At 43.3% G+C, this 24,393-nt stretch overlaps 3 protein-coding genes across 8 annotated transcripts in view; 2 read left to right on the forward strand and 1 right to left on the reverse strand.

The window, feature by feature from the left end:
* Positions 1-24,393, reverse strand: part of Mam (neurogenic protein mastermind) — a 160,270-nt gene that overhangs the window by 65,308 nt on the left and 70,569 nt on the right. For 2 of the 5 annotated variants that reach the window (XM_083036055.1, XM_083036054.1), the window contains exon 1: positions 6,715-10,774. The exons of 2 other annotated variants lie outside the window; for them this stretch is intronic. In XM_083036055.1, the coding sequence (XP_082892181.1) occupies positions 6,715-6,720 (6 nt within the window). In that variant the 5' untranslated portion in view covers positions 6,721-10,774. Of the gene's footprint in view, positions 1-6,714; positions 10,775-16,490; positions 16,559-24,393 lie in introns of those variants that run through there. One more of the 5 variants, XM_083036053.1, reaches the window with a different exon arrangement.
* Elp4 (Elongator complex protein 4) overlaps positions 1-24,393 on the forward strand; it is a 137,303-nt gene that overhangs the window by 39,677 nt on the left and 73,233 nt on the right. The window lies entirely within an intron of this gene.
* LOC145935048 (uncharacterized) lies at positions 9,477-22,607 on the forward strand. Of its 2 annotated transcripts, XM_083036061.1 has the most exons (3): positions 9,499-9,594; positions 17,429-21,410; positions 21,922-22,607. In XM_083036061.1, exons 1-2 carry the CDS (start codon positions 9,499-9,501, stop codon positions 17,609-17,611), a joined length of 279 nt encoding a protein of 92 aa, XP_082892187.1. In that variant the 3' UTR covers positions 17,612-21,410; positions 21,922-22,607. The 2 variants fall into 2 exon arrangements, with proteins under 2 accessions (XP_082892186.1, XP_082892187.1); XM_083036060.1 differs by lacking the exon at positions 17,429-21,410 and having other exon boundaries at positions 9,477-9,594; positions 21,922-22,600.

Genomic DNA, 24,393 nt, shown 5'->3' on the forward strand with positions numbered 1-24,393 from the left:
TGGAAATGAATATTTTCTACACGAGAGTAATGGAGTCTAGACTTTTTTCGTGTTCGATTTATTATTACGGAATGTAGGTAACGCCGCTTAAGCCGTATCGGGGTAGTCGGGAAAGAAATACAGGAATATACCTGGTGATACGATATTATTGATTAAGTATTACGGAAGCCGTACTAAGGATATAACTCGACCAGACAATACTACGTGTGTACCTATAATTATTATTGTCTTACGATGACGCAAACAATCCAAGTCGCAAGCTCGATTATCGATTTTGAAACTTGTCGCGTCTAGTAGTAGGTATTTCAAACAATACGCGATCGCAAACATTCCTTTTCTATAATATTCTAAAGGCTGTTTCATATAATAATTTTTCCCTGTGTTTCTTTGTTTTTAAAATTTATTAGGCTTAAGATTACAAATCTACATCATTTTCAAACTTTTTAAAATCATTGCTCTTTCTTTAAAAATCAATAGCGGATCGGGACAAGTCCGGAGGATCGTTAAGAAAGGCAAGGTCTATCGGAGAGAATCACGTCGCGACTGTTATCGCGTCTTGAAGAATCGTCAGGTGTTGGTCCGAGAAAAGGATCGACGAGCCGCGAATTCCGCAAGCTCGATCTCTCCTTCTCCTTCATCCCCATCGTGCCGAATGAATCCCCGCGAAGGGTAAGCGGGAGCGACAATGCGCGAGCGATACATGCGGACTCGGTATACATAGCCGAACGCGCGCGAGTTCAGGCCAAAGTCTAACAGACACGACACACCTCCGACCTTCCTATCGATCTGCGGCCGGAGGTTTTACGCGTCCTCCACCCTCCGTAAGCTCGACGACCCTCTTCCCGCCCTTTCTCTTTCTCTCTTCCTATCTCTCTCTCGCTCTTTCTCTACCCCTTGCTCTGAACTGTATAACCCTCTTTCGCCCCTTCTCTCTCTCTCTCTCTTCTTCCTTCTACTCTCGGTGCCCAAGTCCTGGCGAGAAGGAAAGGCGAACCTGCTTGCCGAGTCCCTCACCATGAGAACGAGTTTCTCCACCTTCTCCTCTTTCTCCACCAGCAACCACCTCTTCCACCTCGTTCTCGGCACTCGCAAGCCCGCACCCTCGCAACCCGTTTCTATCGCACCCCCTCGTCACCTTCAGGTTCGCGAAGGGGAGAGAAAGAGGAGACGGAGCGAGCGGCGCGGAGAGAGAAAGAGAGCCAATAATGCGTCTTTACGACTCCGCGCTTTCGCAACACAGCCGCGCCAGCTATGCGCATCGCATCACAGCCGCTTTCGATTTGATTTAAAGACGAGCTGCCGCTTTAACGCCCCGCACGCGAACCGAGATATCGTCCAGCAGCTCGCGAGATAGACCACGCACAACGCGAAGATATTGGTTACGATTTCGAAGAAATTTTGGTCGCATAAAAAGATTATAGTCACTATTTTAAAGTTCAAACGTCAAATTAAGAATTAAAGAATTCAGAATCTTTTACCAAATTTTGTTTTAAATGTTTACATATTTTCCAGTCATGATAAATTTACTGAGACAGAAAAAATTGGGAAATTATTTATATTATTCCATAATTTTTGTTATAAGATCGGATATATATATAAAAAAATTAAAAATCAAAAATCAAATTATATATACCAATGTTCTTGATTAATTCTTTCCACCTTACATTTTCTACATTTGATCAAAACCAATTATATAATTTTTTTTTTTTTTTTTTTCAAAAATTTACACTATTTTATCCATATGTATATCTAATATATTCTTTTTGGAAAATTATTTCCTCAAATTCACCATTCGATATCTCTGCGATAAAATATTTATTAAATAACAAATTCCGGCAAACATTCTGCCCGAGAGAGTCCGAGAGAGATTCAAAGCAAAAGAATGATAATTCCCAGGCGTTCTGTATAAATAAGCGTACAGTGATGATGTATAAACGAGAGAGATGCGCCGGAGATGTGCGCGAATAATGAATTCGCTCGATCTCCATGAAAGTGGGAGCTGTCGCAAAAGTTGGTGCGGATCGCTTCTTTCTCCTCTCTCGCTTCTTTTCTCAAAATATCTCTCCGTTACCGAACGAGAGCGAAAACGGACAGCTATGGCCAAAGTCCAGAAAACCGAAAACCTGAAATGCTCGCGCGCGGCCAGTATTTCTGGACATGGGCGCGCGAGAATTCATGGCCGGAACGACTTTTCGTCACGCTGGAAATTAGTTGAGAAACGCGAAGGTTTATCGCATCGTAAACTGTGCGCGGGCGAATTGCCGCGCACCGGTGCACAACAATCCCTTTTCTAACATTTGCCGACGAAAGATGAGAGGGAGAAAACCTACACGCTCGTTCTAACAAAATATCAAGGCAAATTTAATTTTTAGATTAATAATTTGTGCAGCCTGCGATTCCTCTAGATGTGAAAACAGAAAAGCTAAGTTTTTTTATAATAATCTGCATATTCCGTAAGAACAGGTATAGAATCCATAAAAGAATAGTTATGCGAAATAGTGATAAAAAGTAAAAAGTATAGAAAGATGCGTAAAGATGAAAGGCGATGCAATTCTGCGAAGGAAGACGAGACGAAAACAACGCGAAATGGGAAAAAAGAGTGCGTTTGCATGAAATAAGAAGAGAGCCGTGATGAATGCACATCCACGCTTTACGCGATAGCATTAATGCGCGCGAGTCACGAATCATGATTATTTCGGATGGCTCCTTTCTCTCTTCGCGGTTCTCCTCCCTCTTTTCTCTTTTCGCCACATCGACCATCTTCGTTTCTTTGATGCACAGGCTAAATATATCTTTTACGGACACCCACAGAAGACTCTCTATCGACAGAATTGCAGAGAGAGAGAAAGAAAGAAAGAGAGCGCGAAACATCGGATTCCCGTTTAAAGTGTACCCAAGGTCATCGGGCGAGTATTTTTGTGGTCCAAATCGAGAATTTCGAAGACACGCGCTTCTTTCTGAAAACGTGCGCATGTGGAATCAAGATAAATCGGTCGCGATCGTACTGTGACGATTGACGTAAATCGGCAGGGACCTCGCACCGTCCAAAATCGATCGTGAAATGGCACACGATTGGACGTTATAATCGGAATCGAAAAATGATTAACAGAAACGCGCGATTCTGCGCAAACCGAAGGCATAATAATATCGATAATGGCACGATAATCATCTCTGGACGTAGTTTCGACTCTAAAGCATCCACTCGTCGCCAAAGTAAATTTATCGCGGTTAACCGGCGAATCCGTTGCTTGTTTGGCAACACATTCTATTTTCGCTGTAAGGTAAAGATTCTAACTTCGAGTGTTAGTCTTCTCTCCTTTGATTCGAAATATAATGACCAGTTTTAAATAAAGCACCGAAATTTAATTTAGCTGCGAATTATTCAATATTACAATTTCATTGAAAACCTTATAATCTTTTTACAAATTTTTTTAACACATATGGTCCAATTAATCTCGGTCAAATCTGAAGAAGACCCTAAGGAAGGATGACTCGAAATTCCGTCTCGAATACTCGAGTCGTCGTTCGAGCAGAGAGTGAACCAGCGAGAAAGAGAGACAGATACCCACTGACTTTTCTCAATGTCATTACGCGAATTGTCCTCGTTATCGCGCTCCTGACATCGCCGATAACGACTGAGCGTGTATGTATGCGTGTACATACAATACTCTGCTGGTTGCAGGCATCGATCGCCGATGGAGCGAGATCCACGAAGACGCCACGCGATGAGAGAACGGGAGAGGAGAGAAAAGGCCTCTTCTTCCCCTCGCTCGCTTCGCGTTCCATCTCCGGCTCGTTTGTTTCCGCTGGTCGCCTCGGCGCGGCTCGGCGCGCAGCGTGCGCGGCGCGTAATCAAGTGGTATAAATAATTCCGACACTGCAGCCATGAGCCGACCGTCCGTCCGTGCGAGGCTTAATCCCCTGTTATGACACGCCAGAAAACCGCCAGGATGCCGCGTCACTGCGCGTAAACTGGAAACTATCCCCACCCATTTTGCCTGCAAATTTAACTTCTCGCCCCCAATTCGCGTGTCCAGATTGATTTTTTTCTCGACCATCGAAGATTCGATTGTGACAAAACTCGAAAATTCATCGAATCCGATATTGACTCCAAGATATATTTGGAGCAACGTAAATTAACTTTGTTGTCTATAAGGTAAAAATAAACGCGATGCGCGCACAATTTTTGCTAGAATTTAATGCCTGATTAAATCTATTGTTTTAGTTTTCGACGGATCTCGCTCTATGATGATTGATGCTGATGCTGATGCTGTAACCAGCCTTGTACATACACACTCGATCGATGTCAGGAACGGGATAATAAAGACGATAAAATTACGAGCAATATTTCAAAAAATAATACAAGTGAGAAATCTCTCTTAATGAACATTGTAGTATAGAGATTGGCCACTAAGAGAGCTAGTTTTACACAGATAATGGCTATGAACTAGAACCCAGCAAAGCAACGCTGAAAGCACAGTTACGTTAATATCGCTAGACTAATTTTGACTCGTCGGTGAAACGCGGAAGATAACGGAATGCGCCGAGGAGATTTTCACGTTACGTTTTTACTTGGAATTCAATTAACATTCGCAAAGTTCCAGTATAGTGATATATACATATAATATATATGATATATTATTATTTTAAATACCCCAATATAAAATTAAAGATTTTATAACATGATACAATTCGCGAACGTCGATCAATTTTCGTTATTACGAAAAGCCTGTCTTTGTAATTTTAAAGCCTGCCTTTAAACTTGTATGTCAATATTTTTAAATTATGACACAATGCCTGGTACGTCGCGACTGACGAAGGTCGTCGGCGAGAGAAACAAATCATTGAGGAAGCGACGACGGTTGCGGTCGTAGAAGACTTAAGAAGACTATATGGTAAAACTCGAGGACGGTAAGGTACAAACGGCGTGTACGACTCGCCGATTCTGTCGACTAACGCCCCGGATCGCGAACCGGTCATTAGTGCAACGGAACCGGTGCATCAGGGACAGAGGGGGAGAGAGAGAAAGAGAGAGAGAGAGAGCGCGCGCGGAATGTCCGCGCAATGGGATGCCCCTATTATCGGTCGTCCGACCACCAGAATGCCGTTAGATACAACACGGCGGTCAATCTATTGTCCTCTACGTGTGCGCATGCAGCTCTCCCGCGGGGCGTTCCCGCGAGCGAGGGACGAGAATCAACAACGCGTAGCTTAACCGGGCGACGAACGAAATTAGCTCTCTCTCTTGTCACCACGCAAGGAAGACTCGCGCGTTAATTCGTCTCGCACGATATTATCAAATTTACGATATCGCGTTCAAACATCCGGCCGTCCCGTTAAGATTTCTTAACATCGCGAAAAAACGTGCCATTTTTCTGACTCTTAAAATTGGTTAATTGAAGACGATACTTTTTTTTAATCCTTCATGGAAAAAAATATTAGTTATCATAAATTTTAGATATGATAAAAAATATTTTTAATAAGTAATATACAGTAAAAATATTAGTTACCATAGAGAGAGGTAAAGACATGGTTTAGACATGGTAGACAAAATTTCAAGTGTAATGTAGAGACACCTAAAATTTAGCTATAGCAGCTATTTTTTTCCTTTCAGTGTTTATTTTAGCTAATTGTAATACGCGGTAATTTTTGCGCGATGTTACGAAATGATTATCTTAATTAAATGCAAGCTTCGTAAAGAGAAGTTTCAATTATCTCGAAGAAATAAAAATCTGAAAATACAAGCGACAGAAATAAAACATTGACATTTATAGCAATGGGTGAACGGAATGGAAACATTTTTATTCGATTCGACTTATTCGCTCCAACTCTCTCGATCGTCAAGAAAACACGATCGATCTCGTATCGTCTCAGCACTTTCCTCCGGAATTTGCGGGAATTTTTTAGATTCGATTCAATTCATTCCCCTACTCGCTATTATGAATCAATTAAGTAAGCGGGGTAATAAAAGCAATCGAGCGCGATGCGTAAACGAAAACGTGACACTCGAGAATCCTCGAGCATCGGAGCTAATTTCAAAGTAGCAATGTTATACAGTGATAAATATATGCTCGTCGAAACAACGAACGTCTGTTCCTCTCTCACTTTTGCCATTCAGCTGAGGGGACGGGGAAGTCGCGCGCGGTGTTGCAATGCAAACTTACGGTACGGATGCACCTGTGTGTTATGCTCCGAGAGACACAAGGCGCGATTTCAATACGGACAGCGGGGGCTTCTCCTCTGTATACGGTGCGTAATACAGTTACGACGGTCAGCAGTTTCCGGTTCTGTGAGAGAGAAAGACGGACGGACGAAACGAGACGCGAGAATACGAAATATCGCAAATCTTTATATCTTGAATCTTTTTTTACTGCCATAAATAAATAATATTCGCCCTAGTTTAGTGTCTGTCAAAACTAAGCATCAAGATCGACATAAAAGGCGGCTGCATTCGGCATTAAAATGCATATATGTATGATACGAGTCTTCGATTTGACGGAGACCCATAATTACACATTCTTATTTATTTATTTATTTTTTTTTAAATTTTTTAATTTATTTATTTAACGGGACTTATCCCTCTAGTACATAAAAACAAAAAATAATTGAAAATTCAATGTATTTTAAAATATGTTCATACGCAGAGAGAATTTTTTAGCTCTACAGATTTGAAATAAATTTGAATAAAATCAAAAAGCAGAGGCAAACACATACCATCATTCCAGGTAGTCTTAATGTGGCACGAGCGACGTGATAGAAGGAGGATTTCTTTTCATAGAGAGGCCACCCGGGCCTGATGAGGCCCTGGCTGAGGGGGGCCTACCATGCCCCTCCAGGTCCTGCGTTCTCTGTGCGATGTCACCGACGCAGCAGATTCTACCTTCGAAACGCTTGGTCGAGACACTTTTTCGTGACGATCGTAGATATCAACGAAACTTGAATGTCATCTTTCTTTCACTCATTTACAACGATACGCGTCACCGTTCTCCCTTCCCTCCCGTAACGTTCAATCTTCGTTATAAATGTTTTCGAATAATCGCAAAATGCCGTGAATGGCTGTTAAGAAGTCAACGTCGTTCGCGAGGAAAACGTCCACCCAAACGCACAATACACTTGTTGTCTGAGAGTCTCGCTCGCGTTCGATTCGATTATACCGTTATCTCGATGATATCGAATGACGGCTAAACGCCACTCTTGAACCGCGGAAAAAGCGCGATAAAGTGCACCCGGAGAGCGCCGCTTTACTTAATTAATGTCGGTGCACTCGCTGCCGCTGAATGTCACTCGAACCTTCCGTACGCGGCGTCAATTTCCTATCGATCGTCCGTCAAAAGTGTATATATATATATATATTTATATACATATAATGCCCATCTAACAATTTGACTATCACCCCGTCGATGTACACTAATGTATCGACGTTATTTCCACTTGCGTACGTCTCTTGGAGAAAATACTTTTCGGTTTATCGCTTCCTCACTCACAGAGTCACCGATCCTGTCTCACCGAGAGAGAACACTACACTTCTTTCGACATGGTCTTGCGTATGTGTATGTGTATATACGTCACGTATCGTCCGCTATAGCTATTCCCTGACCTCTGCACTCGAGTTCTCACACAGAGTCGGCGACTTCGCCGACAGCGACAAATACGTATCGACGATAACACACCGGCTGCGTGAAAAGCAATTGACACGACGCGATTGTTTAAAGCGTCTACTCTGCAACGTGCGCGACGCAGACTGGCACTTTAATAACTTTTCGAAAAAAACAAGTTGTCGCACAAAGAGTCTTTTGATAGAAATTTACATTTTCCGCGAGAAAAAGAAAAAGGGAACCAGTTTGTCAGTTTTTTAAAGAATACTTTCGTAAAAACAGTCTAGACGAATTTCATCAGACGCACAATGCTCGTCCTTCCAACAACGTATCTGCGGAGAAGATCGACGCTTGCGCTATCGCTCCGCACACGATTTCGTTCCAGAAAGCGATCCCCTATCACAACGTGGTGTGTCTCTCGGTCTCTACAAACAAGCGTGGGAACTGACGAGCGCAGCAGGACGAAGAAAGTCGCGACAAGGCGTGACTGCGCGCTTCGATTTTCCCTCGTAAATCGTCAACAGGTGGTTTTCCGAACGGCGCGACGCGGAATACGCGGCGCGGATTCTCGGTTCTCGCACGACGTCACGCGTGGGCTTTTCGCGCGCTCCGGCGAACAGCTGATCGCTCGCACACGTCAACGTCGCGACTCCCTCGGCGGAGGGGAAGAAAGCCACCACAGTATCGCCACGATACCAGAAAGCGCTGACGATCCACACACTTAAGTTTGCTCTCTCTTTTTCTCACTAACTAACTGTTGAAAGAATCGTCGTTGATTTCAATCGCCGCTCGTCGCACAGCGCGAAACGCGACCGACTGTTATATCGCCTCGCATTCTCGTGTTCGCCCTCCCTCTCTCCTTCGTCGTCAATGTTCGCGCCTACCTTAGCCTCGCGAGACTATTTTCGTTTCTTCACGATGGAAGGAACGACGCGTTTAAGCACGCGTCGCTTCCCCCTCTATATCGTGGGCCCCGCTCTTTTCCGTTTCCTGCCTTCTTCTCGCGCGCCTTCTTCTTTTCCGCCTTTCGTCGCCCCAACAACGTGCGTACTGTCGTCCCGTTCGTATTTTCCTCGTGGCTGTCGCGCGCTTCGCTCTCCGTACGGCTCCTCTCCTCGTCGTTGCCGTCCTCGTCGTCGTCGTCGTCCTTCTCCCCGGTGCCCCTTTGCTCGCTCGGCTTACAATAAAGAGATCGCGCGCGTCTCCCCCCTCGCAGCAGACGCACAGCAGAAGGAGGATGAGACGGAGGTAGGCGACCGGATTCTTTCATACGCAAACATCGGGTGACGACTTCTCGTCGTGCGGCGTCTCGGCCTCTCGACGCTCAACGAGCGTGCAGGATAATTGTTACGCCCCTTTAACGAAACGCAAGCACACTACGGGACTCGGTCGTCTATAATCCGTCAAGGAGCACTCGTCCACTCGCGAATCACGGCACGAATGCCAATGCGAGAGGATATCAGGATAAACGTCGATCTATAGCTAATCTCTTGCTGTCGTTCTCCGACTCTCTATCTCGATTATGACGGTACTATACACGTGCGAGGCCGGCGCGAGGAAGGAAAAAGCTCGCACAGGTAAGAGGGAAGAACGTTCCGTTCGCCGAGGTCGCCAAATGATTAGCAGTCAATAGGCCGAAAGAGAGAGAGAGACTTGGCGAACGTTTGCAAAACTGAAGCGCACTGAGAAGGGAAGAGAGGAATGCAAGGACCTTGGGTGCTCGCCCTGTCGAAGACCGCGAGCGATTGACTCCCGCGCATCCCGGCCTCTTGATGGCCGCGGCACGCGTGAGAGAGGAACCCGGGAGGGGATTCCCGCGGGAGAGGGGAGGAAAGGCGACGAACACAGCGGTAGGGCCAGGAGGGCGCGCGCGAGAGAGAGTGTGAGAGAAGCCGAAGGACGGATGGGGTTGGGAGAGGAAAGAGAGAGCGAGGAAGAGGAAGAGGGGTGCAGAGGCAGCAACGTGAGTGACGACGACGGGGGTGACAGGGAGGAAGCGGTGAGTATGGCGCGTGCCACTACACGCTAGCAGGTGGAGTGCGCGTGCCCAGAAATCTCCCTCCCCCCTCGCCGCGTTTCCGTTTTCTTCTACCGAGCGGTTCACTCTTTCTTCCCGTCTTTATCTCTCTTTTTTCCAGTCAATCTTCTCGTTTCTCGTTCTCTTGCTACGTATTTTCGTCCCTTTTTTTAAGAAAGATTGTCCTTGTTGTCCTCTCCTTGGTCAGATTTTTCTCTCTTCGGTTTCGTTATTATCTCGCGATCGACGACGCGTTGCATTGTTCTCGTTGCTCGAAAATTTCACTTTCGTTATACTACTCGGGTGAAGCGATGATCGCGCGGAGGAGGTTCCGTTTCCGAGTTTCCCGCGCGTGTCACCCAAGCTTGTCATGCGATTACAATGCCGCTGCGTCGGCCACGACGTGCCGGCATGATAATTCGAAATTGATTCAGAGATCCGTGCATTCATAATATTTACGTTGTGCACGGTCAGGTTATTCTCGCAGCGTTGATAAGAGTTGCTAACGAAAGTCCCGGTAGCGATAAATACATGGTCAAGTTATTGCGACAAATTTAAACATCCTTGCCGCGTCGAGTTAATACTTTGCTCTCGTTCATGTTTTATATACCCAAATGTTAAAGAGAAAAAGAAATCACACACCTTCAAAGTGTTTTATTGACGATTAAATCACGATTCAGATATTAAAACTGTCAAATTTCATCAGTGGTCCATTTCGTGCGCGATGCCAATAAACTTTCGGTCAAGTGTTATTGTAACTATCCATTTGTCAGAATTCACCGAATCAATGTGCTATCCAAGCAAGTTACAATCGTCGTCCACGAATATTCACTCTGATCTGTCAAAAAACTGATACATAGACGCGATATTCTCAAATATTCTCGATCGCATCTCGGTATAAATTTCGCTATTATCTCTTCCACGTGATTGCATCTGTCGCGAGGGACAAGAGGTCCATCTCCAAAGGGTCGTCGAGTACAGGGTTACATTTCGCGACGCGTTTCGTCGAAAAAAAAAGCTTACGTACTGTGCGGATTACGGAGTGTCTCGTCTACGCACGTGGTAAGGCCAGGAGACGCGGAACGACAACAACCCCCCCCTTAAACAGAGAACCTGACGCCCCGAGAAGTCGTCAGCCACTGACTACGTGCGTCGCGCACCGACCGCTGGGAGGCCCTGGGCTACTCTCCGCGGGGAGGCACGCGTCGTCGGCTACGTTCGGTCGTGCTCGACTCGGCTCGTCTCCTCTCTCAGAGACCGATTCGAGGCACTTCGACACGGAGACTCGGCCACGCCGCGCCTGACTCGTTCTCATCTGCAGCCGAGGCCGCCGCCGGCTGTCTGTCCGATGCCACCCGACACGACTTCTAGAACGAACCTTATAGACCCCTCTCTTCGTCCCTTCATCCTGGAGAACTCACCTCCCCGCTCCGACTACCGTGGGTGTACCGTAACTGCGTACGACCGGTATATATCGCTGCGAAACAATCGGTACACACCGACACTGGGTACGCTGTTTTAATCACTCAAGTTGTCATTATCGTGCCCTTAATAAACGCGATAATTTCCTCGTTATTTCGATGCTTTTAAAATTTTTAAATTCACCCTTGTCATGCGATTACAATGCCGCTGCAGATTCCTTGCAGCAATATTTACCAAAGGAATAATAATTATTTGACATTTGGAATTGATTATAATAGCAATATTTCGAAGGAATCTAAAAATAGATATTTGATCGATATCAACGCGACATCGTCTTTAAGAAATTCTTAAGAGAGAGACCGCATGGAAAAGTTGAAAAGAGAAAAAAAGCGGCGTAGTCGCAAGAGCGACTTAAAGGCCTCCCGCGCAGCCGGTCGCGCCGGAGCCTTTACACACAGGCGCATTCGCGTGACACGTTGCCCGTATGTATATACTTCCAACAACCTCCTCCACTTGGCCGTTGCGTCATCGCGCGCGGCTTCGCAGTACCGGGACCGGGATTCTCGAGGGGATCGCGGACGCGCGCGCCGGCAAGAGCGGTCGAGTGCGGCGAGGACGCATCTGTACCGCTCTGCTTACACTTACTACAAATCCGTCCCAGTGGCGCTCATCCGACGCGACGTTTCGCGATGGCGACACGGTGAATTAGCCAGCGGCTCTCTCTCTCTCTCTCACTTGAGGAAAGATATCGACGAAATAAGAACGAGAAGAGATACACGCCACGCGAAGGGTGTCGAAATATCGAGTTTTCGCCTGGACGCGTTTCCGCCATGGACGCGCGCGCGCGCGTCTCGTTGGAGAGATAAACTTGCAATTGCGCAACACGCGCGCGTGATTAACCGCGATTACGGCTACGCGGCCACTTTATGTTAATGTAACCGATAGAAAGGCGATTATTTGTCAATAGATAATTAAACGACGAGGTGTACCGCAGGATGCAAGGCGCTGAATGACGGGGCGAGTAATTGCGATGCGGACATTACTCGCGATTGCGAGTGCCGCTGCTGCTGCTATGGTGTATACTCCGTAAATGAGAAGTAAAATTGCTGGATGGCACGCAAACGTCCCGCAGGAACGTGACGATAATACCATGCGGTTATATAGACGCGCGGAGGACGCTTGAGGCTTTTAATTAAAAGTCTAACGCGGCGCCATAAAGGCGATCTCTCGCAGTAAAGCGATGCCCACCTACGCCATTGACCATTCTCTCCTGTCTCAAAGTTTTTACTTCAATATCTTTTATATATTTTACCTGAACGTATATCTGTAAGATCGATATACGATTCGCAATAAAGCTAGTTTCCAGAATTTCGCCACAAAAAAATATATAGCAATAGTATATAGTTGACATTCGTGGATCTGACTGAAAAAAAAAAAAAAATGGTAATATTTCGAAACCAGAGTCACGCGGCCGCTTTCGAAACAAACGGCTGGTGCAATTCCATTTCGTCGTCTCATCTTCGTCCAGCGAGCGAACGAAAATCGTGTCGCCAGCGTTCGTGAAAAACGGAGAACACTGCGACGTAATGTAACCTCTGTTAACGTAAGATGATCTTCCGAGATAAGAGACGTCGCATCGGCTTTCGTTGAATCTCGAGGCAAAATGTGCGTACGTTCTCTATATCTCTCTCTCTAGAAGAGTCCGCGACTCGAGCATCGCGACGACACCGAGACGAAACCGCGATCACCTTCCTCCGTTGCTATACGCTCCGTCGACCAAGCTCCTTCCTCGAAGTAATTCGCGCAACATCGACGAACGCGATACGTGCCGAACGGCGGCCGCGAAGTAAACGAGCCGCGTTATATGATCGAAGGTCGATTGTAAACATTTATGACGACGACGACGACGACGCCGCGCGAGCGCGGCTCCGGCTATCGATGTTTACGTTACAGATATTACGAGCCGCGAACGGCTGAAGGCCAACTGTAAAAATACGACCCGATTCGCGGCTACAATAAAGATAAGCAAATGCATATGCCAGGGGCGCGCTGGAAACCGAAAATAATGTAGCAAGCGCGCATTTCTTCGTCAAGAAAGACGGACGTCGTAGATGTTCAACGTGCGGCGTAATAAGAAGCCAGTATTGAGAACAATGTTTTGTGTTGTAATCGATAATTATGCAAGACCGATCGCGTGTGTTCGGTAACTCTTGATTAGTCAATTAGAGAAATGCGGAAAAAAATTCGCGCGTCTCTCCCTTTTTTAATCTAATTTAATCCGCTACATCTAACGAATGCACTATAGAGCACTAGACTCTCTGCTGCAGCTGTTGCGGCAGAAGCGGCATGATATTTGTCTGTGTATAGAAAGTCAATGGAAACGTCAAAAACTTGATTGGATCACGTTCCTTCCTGTCAGAGCGCTTCTCTCTTCGAAATCTGTCAGCGCGTTATCAAACATTCGGCTCCGATTTTTGCCTCAGTCGCCGATGGGATAAAACGTCCGCGGGATAAAATGTAATTTTCATAGCGTGTACCAAGCTTCGCGTTACTTCCGGCTAGTGCTACGCTCCATCGAACATGTTTTCGGATCGGAAGAGCCATCCTCTCTCTCTCGGAAACAACGAGAGCAAGGCGGGGGAGAAGAAAGGTTTCGTCCTTTCTCTTCGCTTTTTTACGCATGCATGATACTTTTCACCATATTTCTATTTTACTCGCACGAGACGCGGAATAGTGTAGAATGGTAAAAGAACGTCGGAGAGGGGAAAAAAAAAAGAGATACAGATCGCAAACAAGAAAAGGGACAAAGGCAAGTTGGCTGCTAGGTCGATGCCGTCTCTCTCGCCGATCTGTGAAATCCACCAGCCTATCTTTTCTTCTCTTTTTTTCCTCTCTCTCTCTAGTATATTTCTCTATATGGTATATTTCTTATTTCTTTGCTTTCTTACGTACGGTTTTCCTCGCGTTTTTTTCTCTCTCACCTCTTCTTTGCCGCCTTCTCTCTTTTTAAGTTCTCTCGCTCCTGAATTTACTCTCGTATCGCGAACGCAATTTTATTCGATGGATAGTGATAATTTTATAAAATATGTTTGCATAATAAAATGATGAATCAAGTATCAATTTTCTGAAGGACAGTCATTACACAAGTAAAACAATAGAATATAGTATAATTGCTTTCAATGATGAATAGAATCTCTGAAAAGCACTCGAAAAGAAACATCCACGGTTGTCACGTACAGGTTCTTCGCAGAAGAAAAACTATTATATATATAAATAACTAAGTGTGTCGAGGATGCTGTAGCATCGTACTCGCGTGGATAAAGAAAATAAGAAAGTGACAAAAGGTTCCGGAGGAAAGCGACAACGATAAAAGAAGGGGTTACATCTCTTCTTTCTTTCACAATTTTACCATCCGTTCACCCTTAAGAACAAACGAAAGTGCAGCGGCATTTGCGCCTTGACAGTCTTTCAATCTGACGACACTACACATGCTCATTACTTCAACAACCGAATATATCTAGTCGCGATTTAGTCGCGCGTTAAAATTTTAAGCGCTTTCCCGCGAAAATGTCACGATGAAAAGGATCAAGTAAAGTGAATCTCGGATCAAGTAACTATTAAATATTAAAAATTCGGTATCGAATCTAAATAAAAAAAAAAAAAATTTTTTTTTTTTAATTTTTCACGTATATTATCGAGTATTCAATATTAAACGTGATAATTTAATGTTTAATTCTTATCTCGTTAACGCGTCAAGTAAACAAATCTCTATATATGACGAAGCTATATATCTATCTAATGTTTATTTATAGGAAATATAGATTCTCGAATAATCCTGAATTATCGTTTACGTTATATGACGAGCATCGTGCAACATCTCCGCGACGCGTGTATCGTTACGTGACATTTAAGAAACTACGGGTTAAGTCGTTACCGCGCCTCATGTAATTTAATCGCAGGAAACAATTCCAATTTTGCATGCATAACGTCGCATATTGCGCACGACATATATCGCAACGCGCACATCCGAGAGAGCGTCAGCGAACGAGCGAGCAAACATTATACATGCCCGCGAGATGTGATCGTTTAATACTACCATCTTTAAAATATCGGCTCTCTCGGGCAAATGATCTATATTTATTACTGACAAGTTACCTATATATGCTTTGCACGACACGTGTTCGCCTATAAATAACGGTATCGCTCGGGACCGAAAAAAAATCGTTAACTATTTATAAAGATGCAATCTTTCCCCATTTGCATCTTGCACCGAAAAAAATGTAAAGCCAAAATCATCCCTATTTCGTAAAATTTATTTTATTTATACTCGACTAATATTTTTTTTTACCATCGATTAAGAATATCCGCATATATTTTTATACGACTGGACGTGGAGAGAAAAAAATTTTTCAATGAGCCGGCCGCGCCGGAGTAAGATGGAATTGCACGACCGCGCTGTTCACTGTTTCTGCCTCATCTCGCTACCTCTCGTCGTAAGCACTGCTCTCTGATTTATCTCGAGGCGTGCGCGTCGTAATCGCGCGATTCCAGCGAAACCTGCCGTCAGCGAATTCCTCCGGCAAACAAAGAGTCGCGTTGGTGATCAAAGAAGGACAGAGCGCGAGAAAGAAGGCCATTAGGAAACGAGTTGGAAATAAAAGAAGTACATCTTCGTGTGACGCCAAGTCAAGTCTCTCCGTTAAGGTTTATACATAAATTTTAAACTTTTATATCATGAAAATAAAATTTTATAATGAGCGCAGCACTAATAAAGTACCGAGAAGAATAAAGAAGCGAAAAAAAGTAAATAAAAAAAAAAAAAATTTTTGTAATTGATACATTCGTTTTTTTTTTTTTTTTTTCATCTAAAAACGCACGATGATACGTGATTGATATACGTGCGATGATTGATATACGCGTACGTAATAAAATAAAAATAAGTCGTCGATTGTCTCGATTATTAAAAAAATATTGAAAGTGATATATATGCATATATAAATATAAATTATATATATAAATATATAAGAGAGAAATTTAATAAGTTTTGTTTTTCTAATTAACTCGCAACAGGATTTGTCACAACACGAGCTTCATATATTCGATGCTTGATTACTGCTATGTACTTAGCATTGAAAATTAATATGTTACGGGGCTAACTGTACGGGGGACAAATGCTAATGAGAGCCGCTGCTTAGGAATGACATCCACTCTACCTACTTGTTTTCATTTAGAGACACTTACACGAGCGTATGTGAACGACGAACTGTTTATATCACTTGCAACGCTAGAGTCTTTTGCTATCGACATGGGTCTACGTAACCGGATCACGCAGCCGTCATCAACTAACCAGTTCCGTTCTCGGTAAGCGATATATACCGAGAAGATTCCAAAGCCATCGGAGACGTAACTTTACAAAGTATACGCGTGAATTAATTTTATTAATTTTATTAACTTACGCTTGCGTGGCAGATCGCAGACAGATGAAGGATATCGTGCATTTCGTATCCGAGAATACATGACTTACCTGAAATAAAAAATAAAAAAAGTTATTTTACATAATCTGAAAGAATATATATTATATATTATTCGCTTCTTATATATATCAGCCTTATATACATATAAATTTGTCAGAAGTAAACTGATCGGATCCACTTTTTGTAAATTTTTTAATTTTAGTATCAGCGCACATATAATATAAAATATTTGTTTCATTCGGCAATTGGAGAAATGTAAAAAATAAAATAAAAAATTTCGAGTTTTAAACGGCGCATTAGCATCGATATATTAAATATTGCGACGTATAATATAACGCACGACAGATTACATTGTCGACAATATGCAAGTCGAACGTATGCGTGTCACGAGAAAAAAAATCTAACCATCGTTTTCCTAGTATGTCACGGCAATAATCCATGAAACAATTTCCCTCGTCATTGTCTCTTGCACGCTTATTATCTCGGAGCGCATTATCATTCACGATAATGTGTCTGTGCGACTTTTTACATCGAATTAATATCTGGTAATAACTTTTTTTACGATTGTATTGGAAAGATTTGCTGTGTTATCAGTTGATATCTTTCCAGGTAATACCTCATTACGTTTTTCATGTGCTGCATTGTGTTAAATCTACAGCGAATACATAATCGATGACTGATCATACGGATTTCTTTAATGACAGATCATTCTGCCTACGGTACATATGTATTTCTGAAAGTGTTATTAATTTGTTTTGTAATTAAGATAAAATTCGGTATTAAGAAACATTTCATTCTAGCTAATTATCAATTTTCAATAATGCTAATTTAGGATTGACTCGTTTTTAGCCGTGATAAATTGCTATATCGAATGTAAGAACGTATATTCCTATTCGATGCGTTCTCTCCGGTTGTTACAGTTTGGATCCGAGATGGAGAGCGCGACTGTGAATCATTGCCTCGAGTGGTTAAAAGTAGGGGAGCTGTTAAGAAGTAAGACGAAGAGGAAGAGAGGAGGCGAGGAAAGGGAGAAGGCGAGACGCGCTCCGGAGGAAACGGAGGATAAGAGGCGTTCGGAGACGAGCAACAGTGTTTACCCTTGACGACCGGCGAACGCCACCAGTGATCCCAGAAACCAGACCGCGATTACATCTCGCTATCTTGGGTCTTTCCTCCCCGCGTTGGCGCGCGCATACCGCGTGATGTTCCTTTCTCCGCGCGTTTTCCCCTCTCTCCCTCCTCGCAAAACAATCTTTCTCTCTCTTTCTTTCTCTCTCTCTTGATAGTACGATAAATCGCATTTATAACGGGCTCACTTCTGTTTTCTAAACAGGAATGCGCGTGGAATGCTTATATAACGTGGTCCTTTATATACGCAAAGACCGTTCGTACCGAAACGAAAAATAGTCCCACGAGTAGTCATCCGAACGATAAAATACATTCTCTCTCTTACGCACACGCTGGTGAAACAAAATTCGATGAAAACGTTCCGTAACAAGCGGGGACGCAAATTGACCAGTATTTGCAATGGGCTCGAAATTTCGCGGGGAACCTACATAGATCTGTCGAAAAGCGACTGGTTACAGCAAGCAATTCGAAATCGAATTATGGCGTATAGAGCGTGGAATCGAAACGCCGCGAGGGTATCTCACTACGACGACAGAGCGGTGAGATCTCGGGATAGCCGGGAGAGACCGGTTCGATTTATCGGCGAAAGGATGAATCCGGTGCAGGGGCGCGTAAACGAGCGGGGCGTACGATGCTTGCATAAAGCGGCAGAAAATTCGGGTTGAAACCTGTGAAAGCGGGGAAAGAAGATCAATAAAGTGGTGTGCCATACTGTCGGTGCCGCCGGTGTATCGTTGTAGTAGCGGGTGGCTCTCGCTGGTGTGTATTATTAAGCGAAGAGGTGTGGAGCCGGAGAGAGAAAAAGGAGAGGCGAGAGAAAGAGAGAAAAAGAGAGGAAAGGGGAGAGGCGGAAAAGAGACGCGACGGACGTTGCAGAGATAGGAGAGAAAAGGGAACGAAGGGAGAAAGAGAGGCCGGTGACTGAAAAAAAAAAAAAATGCGAGAGAGCGAGGGAGTGATGACACGAAGCGAGACAAGGAGAGCGGCGAAAAATATGGAACAGACGTAATAAAAACTTACAGCAAAAAGAGATAGAGATAGAAAGAGAGAAAGAGAGATTACCAGGGTGATAGTCGTGTAATCTACCAATATCAATCGTTGCAGGGATCCGGCAAGATAAACTCGGGCATGATCTTGAATACAATTCAACGTTTCATCTCTAGATTGGAATCTGATATTTGAGCGAGAAATTTGACCCGCTTGTCAAAATATTTTATCTAAATTTTGCTAAGCAATATGGATATAACATATACGCGAAAGGAAATGTAAAGTCTTTTAAAAGGATATAGAAAAAAAATAGAGAGAGGAGAGGGAGAGGAGGGAAGAAAATATGGGATATTTTTCCGCGATCACATTTTCCATAAAGTGCTCCGGGTTTTGATTTCTGAGAAACGGCCGAATAACAGTGTTTCGCTGCGAAATAATCGCATCAACGCAATCGGGCCGGAAGGTAACGACATCGGACTGCACTGAGGTCGATCGCTGTGTACGGTCTACTTAGCAATGCACTTTTCTGCATGGTTTACACGCAAAATCGACGCAGCAAAACGAGGCAGATTAGAGAAATTTGTTCCACATAGTTATATCCGCGGAAACAACATCCCCGAGATTTCATGCCTTTTTTGTTCGATCCTCTCTCTAATTGCTCGCAAAGGCAGAGCTCGTACAAGAATACAATGGTTTCGGATTCATTTGATTTTCAAGTACGTGTCGAATAAGCGAGGTGCTGAGCACCGCTGGCTACCGAGGTGCTGCGTTTCCCCTTTATGCAGCCAATGGCGTAACCGCTTGCGGTATCAACGTAACGGCAGAATCGACAATGTCTATTAAGAGCGTAAATCTTGTCGCTTTTAGTGCGCCATGAAAGACACGGACTGTGTCTACACGTCGTTCTTGCGGATTTACACCATCTCGTCGTCACGCAATTACGATGTAAAACGACATTGTTTCATTACGTATCTTCGCGTCGTAAATATATTTAGATGGCGCATAATCAGCTTTATTATAGATTGAGAAGAGTCGTTTGTCGCAAAATGCGTGTATCTGTGTATATGTGTGCGTGAAAATAATTTTCACGCCAGGTTTTCGCGATTTCGCGAATTACAGCCGGTTATTTTCCGTCGTGTCAACCACCCTCGACGACCCGCGTTGATGTGCTTAACGCTCAATCTCTACAACCCTTTGTCAACTTCTTGCGCGCGTTTCTTGCTGGTATAGAGGAGAAAGAAAGGGAGTATATTTCCCTTATATACAGAAAAGCTTTCGTATGCTGTCGGCATCAGAGCTCGCAGGAAATATATAAGCCAACACCGGGACACTTTCCCGAGGGATGCGTTTTCCTAATTTATTTAATAGCTGTGACCGATTAACCAGCTCTGATAATTTTTTCCAAAAGTACAATGTCAATGAACGTAACGCGTTTAAAATATCTCAAGTCGAGGAAAGCTTAGAAAAACTTGGTTGAAATTAAAGTCTCGGTTCCTCTTTATTTTTGTTCCGGTATGTGAGTAAAGTGTACTTAAAAAAAAGAAGCGCGATCGCAATTTCCATATTAAATTAGATTGACGTTTCATGGCAACCACACTACAAATTAATCGCCTTTCATTCGCGCGCAAATTTCATGGCCGATCGTATAACGACGATTAATACTTTCTTTCCTACTTTCCTTGCCGCGAGCATCTAACGATATAATACAGTCGTCGAGTTTTGCCAACGGTTTTACGAACTTGCATTTCCGTTATTCCAACTTACTATTGCGCTACGTAAATACGCGTAGACGATAGTCATACAAAATGTGTATCTCGTGATCGTTCAACAAAGCGTTTGTCAGAAATTGGCGTTATTTTTATCTTTATGATTTCTTGACAAATTTTTCACCCCACTAAGGCATTTAATTATTCTTTTTTTAAAAGGATATTATATATATATACTTTTAATATATAGACAATTTTCTCTCCCTTTTTTTCTTCTCTTTCTTTTCTTAATTAAAGTATTATTTTAATTCTTGCGTCAGTGTATCGAATAAATATATTATAAGAATATAAGAAATAGTCATATTTTCGACTGCCATAAGAATTACTTTTTCAGGGAAAAATATAGTTTTTCCAGCACAAAATTTAGTTTAATCCTCTAGATGTATTCTGCTGAAACAGAGAGACCAAGTACAGAGACAGAGTACCAAGAATCAGGGTGCTGCTCATGCAAGCCTCTTTCTCGGTAATGAAACTATTCTCGAAAATGTTCTATCGCCAGAAAGTTAAACTGGGACATCGCGCAGCACCTATTCCAGTAAGGTCTCTTTCGCGGTAAGATCGGAACGTATCGTCGTCGTTCGTTCGTTCGTTAATCCCAAAGCGTCACGACTACTTCGCAGGAGCTTACCCTCCTTTCGTCATCGTCCTCCTACCGGTGGTAGCATCCTTTCGTACCCTCGCGCGCTGCTTGTCGGTGGTGGCGCGGGTGGTAAGTGGTACAGGGGGATGGAAGTGAGGTACCACCATGTTATGCAGCCCCACCACCGACTCCATCCTGACCAACCGGCTGTTTACTGTTTGGCCTCCCGGGATATCGATCCCAGTGGCGTAAGAACCCACAACCCAGGGCCACCCGACCAGAGAGAGATAGAGAGGAAAAGCGAGTGAGAGGGAAAGAAAGAGAGAGAGAGAGATCGGCACGCGGTAGGTTTCGGCCGCGGGCGGTTGGCAACCGACTTTAGTGTTGATACAGCACGATTCCGACACCGCCTCTTTACCCTCGGACTCGGTCGGCACTCAGGTAAATTGACTTCGACTGAGTAGCATCAGTCTTTAATTGAAGATACGTTTTGGCACGAGCGAAGCAACGCAGATGAAATCGCGACGAGAATCGAATTCCAGAAGAGAACTCCGAAATAACACACAAGTCATATATTTTTCTTAGATACCTATAAGGTTAAAGTCAAATAAGATCATTTTCATACTATGAAAACTTCTATTCGTCGTTCAACTTCAAGCAGATTCTATTTTTAAAAAATTTAAATTTAATCTTTACTTTAATTAATATTTCACTGTTGTGTATATTATATATACATTTTCTAGAAATTTTAAACATAATAAATACAATTACACAACAGTGCTACGACAAATTTATTTTATGCATTCCTCTATTGAGATTTAATTTAAAATTCATAGAAAATAATATTACAACTAAGATTAAACGTATGTGCTCTCTTGTCAAAATTTATCGGGAATATGCTAAGTTTCTTGCACGACCTTATATAGTATAGTCATTAATCGCTCTTGTTCAGGACAAGAAAGACGAATCTCTTCAGAGCCATTTTACCGAGACGATCGGAGTAGTGTGGATCATGTTCGAAGCGGAACCGGCAGCGGCCATTGTTGTGCCAAGAGGGTTGAAGAATGAATCTTGCCACGAATGGATTTTGGGTGGGATTATGCCGTCCCATTTTCGATTCCGTTCGATGGTAGAATTTATCGAGCCACTAACTTGGACGGTCTTCCTGCTCGGAATAATCTCCGATCGCGTAAATCGCGACAAATAATTCCGGGCCTATTAATCCGGGAAGAGAGTATGTTTATCAAAGAAAAGTGTCAAATGTAATTAAAAATTATCACATACAATTATCGAATAAATTACCGATTAAATATTCATGCTTCCCCATTAATTACAATGTTTATTCTATTAAAATGCAATCAAAAGTGGAGAATTGGCGACGCATGTACGTTTGACAGTAGCGCGTATACGACGATGCGTGCATCGCGCTGCACTGATACACGTGTCTCGTGGCATGTTGAACACGCGCTATCGCCGATCTAATCTTTCCGACCCCTCGATTCGTACCGATCGCGCCGCTGCTTGTCTACCAAGCCTCGAGCCGATCGCCTTACACGGGAATTATACGCATCGACGACAGAGCTATTTGTCAGTCCGCGAAAATGCCGAAACTCGCGCGCTTCCATTTACGAATAATTATCATACATTTAAAATATAACTATATAAGTTATACCATTTGATAAAAATTTCAATTTAATAAAAATTATAGCGAACGAAAATAAAGCGTTTCTTGCAAAATTCCTTCAAATTATGGATTCATTTCATAACGCTGCTCTTGCCAGAATCTTAATTTAAAGGAGAAAAGATGACGTTTTTAATGAAATTTCTAAGAAGAAATTAAATCGAAAATATTTTCGTCGAGTTGAAAAAAAAGAACAATTTCAGTCGGATATATTCTACCTTGTATAGCAATCGCATTAAATTGCTACTCAACCGTTATCCAGTGTCGTTCCACGAGGCGGGGAGGTACAGGAGAAGACAGAAGAAGAGAGACGCTTTCGCTACGTTGCACGCGCGAGAGAGCCGCGCGTGCGATCACGTGACGATACAATGACTGCACGGCGACCGCGCGTTGCGCGAGCATATTTATTATGCATGTACACCCGCATATATCACGGTGATACACATTAAAGCGACGCGACTACGTACACACACATACTTACACGCGTACACTCGGTTGTCTCCGGTCGACTTTACTTTCCGACGACGCGTTTCGTAATAATAAGAAAGCGCACGTATGTATGTATATAATCCATTCGTGTAAGCGCGAAGGCTGATTAAAGAAATTCCCTCTCATCCTAATATTTATCCTTCAATTTTGATATTGATAATAGTCAACAATGTCTAACAATGTATACAATATTTTTCAAGTATTATCGATGTATCGATCCAAATGTAATCTTTGAAATTCAATGTAATTTGAGCAAACAAATCAAGGTGGATTATACACTATTTTCATTTTAACGCTTTGGTTATTTCTAATGTTTTTGCCAAATATAATAATTAATTTGACTGTTATTCGGCACAATACTTGGAAGAATTTAGTGCTCGTAAAACGATAAAGAAGTTACGGGTGTAACAAAAGATTGCGAATTGAAGCAAGAGAGAGAGAGACGAGGGAGAACAGAGAGGCGAAACGGGAGAGAGCGAGAGTCGAGTGCGTTTTGAAATTTTTGCAACCATTGCGAGAGGACTGCCTTGGGCAATCTCGGCTCGGTTATTCGCCGGGAGTATGTCGGATGTACGCGAACACGCCTTTCCCCCGGCTGTACATGGCATCAGCGAGCGAGTCTGCACCTCGAACGCATCCGCGACGCAAGCAATGCGGTTGCTTTATGATCGATCTCGACGACGACGTAGGATCAAGTCAGATTCGAACTGCGTGTCTTGATCAGATGATGGCACTGTAATATATAAATTTCGCTCCCGCGATATCGAATAATCGAAAATTGTACCGCGTTTCGAGCAACAGCAGTTAGTAGTTGCGAGATTTTGTGATTTTTTTTTATCCCTAAAAAACTGTTTTACAGTTACAAAACTATTCGTGCGAATTAAATGCGGCAGAGTCAGAGATTACGTTATTCGCGGCAGTGCATTTTCCACTTATCTCATTTTCTACACATTTTCTGGTCGTGACAGTGGCTGGCTGGCTCTCATGATGACGCAGTATCGCGGAGAGGTAGAGGTTCCTCTCTAGACATTCCGAATATTTTTCGCATTGCCTAATTTCGCTCTTAAATTCAGTACAAAATTATCTTTGTGATATCGTCCACATCAAGTTTCTTTTTCGAAATTCTATGATTTTTATGACTTTTTTATAAAAGATAGTAGAAGAAATAATTACAATTATCCGCTACATCTCTTCTGCAGATGTAGAAAAATTGGAAAAAGTTTTCGAATATTTTACAGTCATAAAATACGATTA

The sequence above is a fragment of the Prenolepis imparis genome, unplaced genomic scaffold (genome assembly GCF_030444845.1).
Source record: "Prenolepis imparis isolate NDT839.2.m4 unplaced genomic scaffold, iyPreImpa1.0 SCAF_4, whole genome shotgun sequence".
Classification (NCBI taxonomy): Eukaryota; Metazoa; Arthropoda; class Insecta; order Hymenoptera; family Formicidae; genus Prenolepis; species Prenolepis imparis.

Excerpts from the sequence above, each read along its gene's own strand:
- LOC145935048 (XM_083036060.1), top strand. The coding sequence starts at position 9,499 with ATGGGGTTGGGAGAGGAAAGAGAGAGCGAGGAAGAGGAAGAGGGGTGC. Across the intron at positions 9,595-21,921 it reads GGGGTGACAGGGAGGAAGCG|GACAAGAAAGACGAATCTCT; the intron begins GTGAGTATGGCG and ends GCTCTTGTTCAG.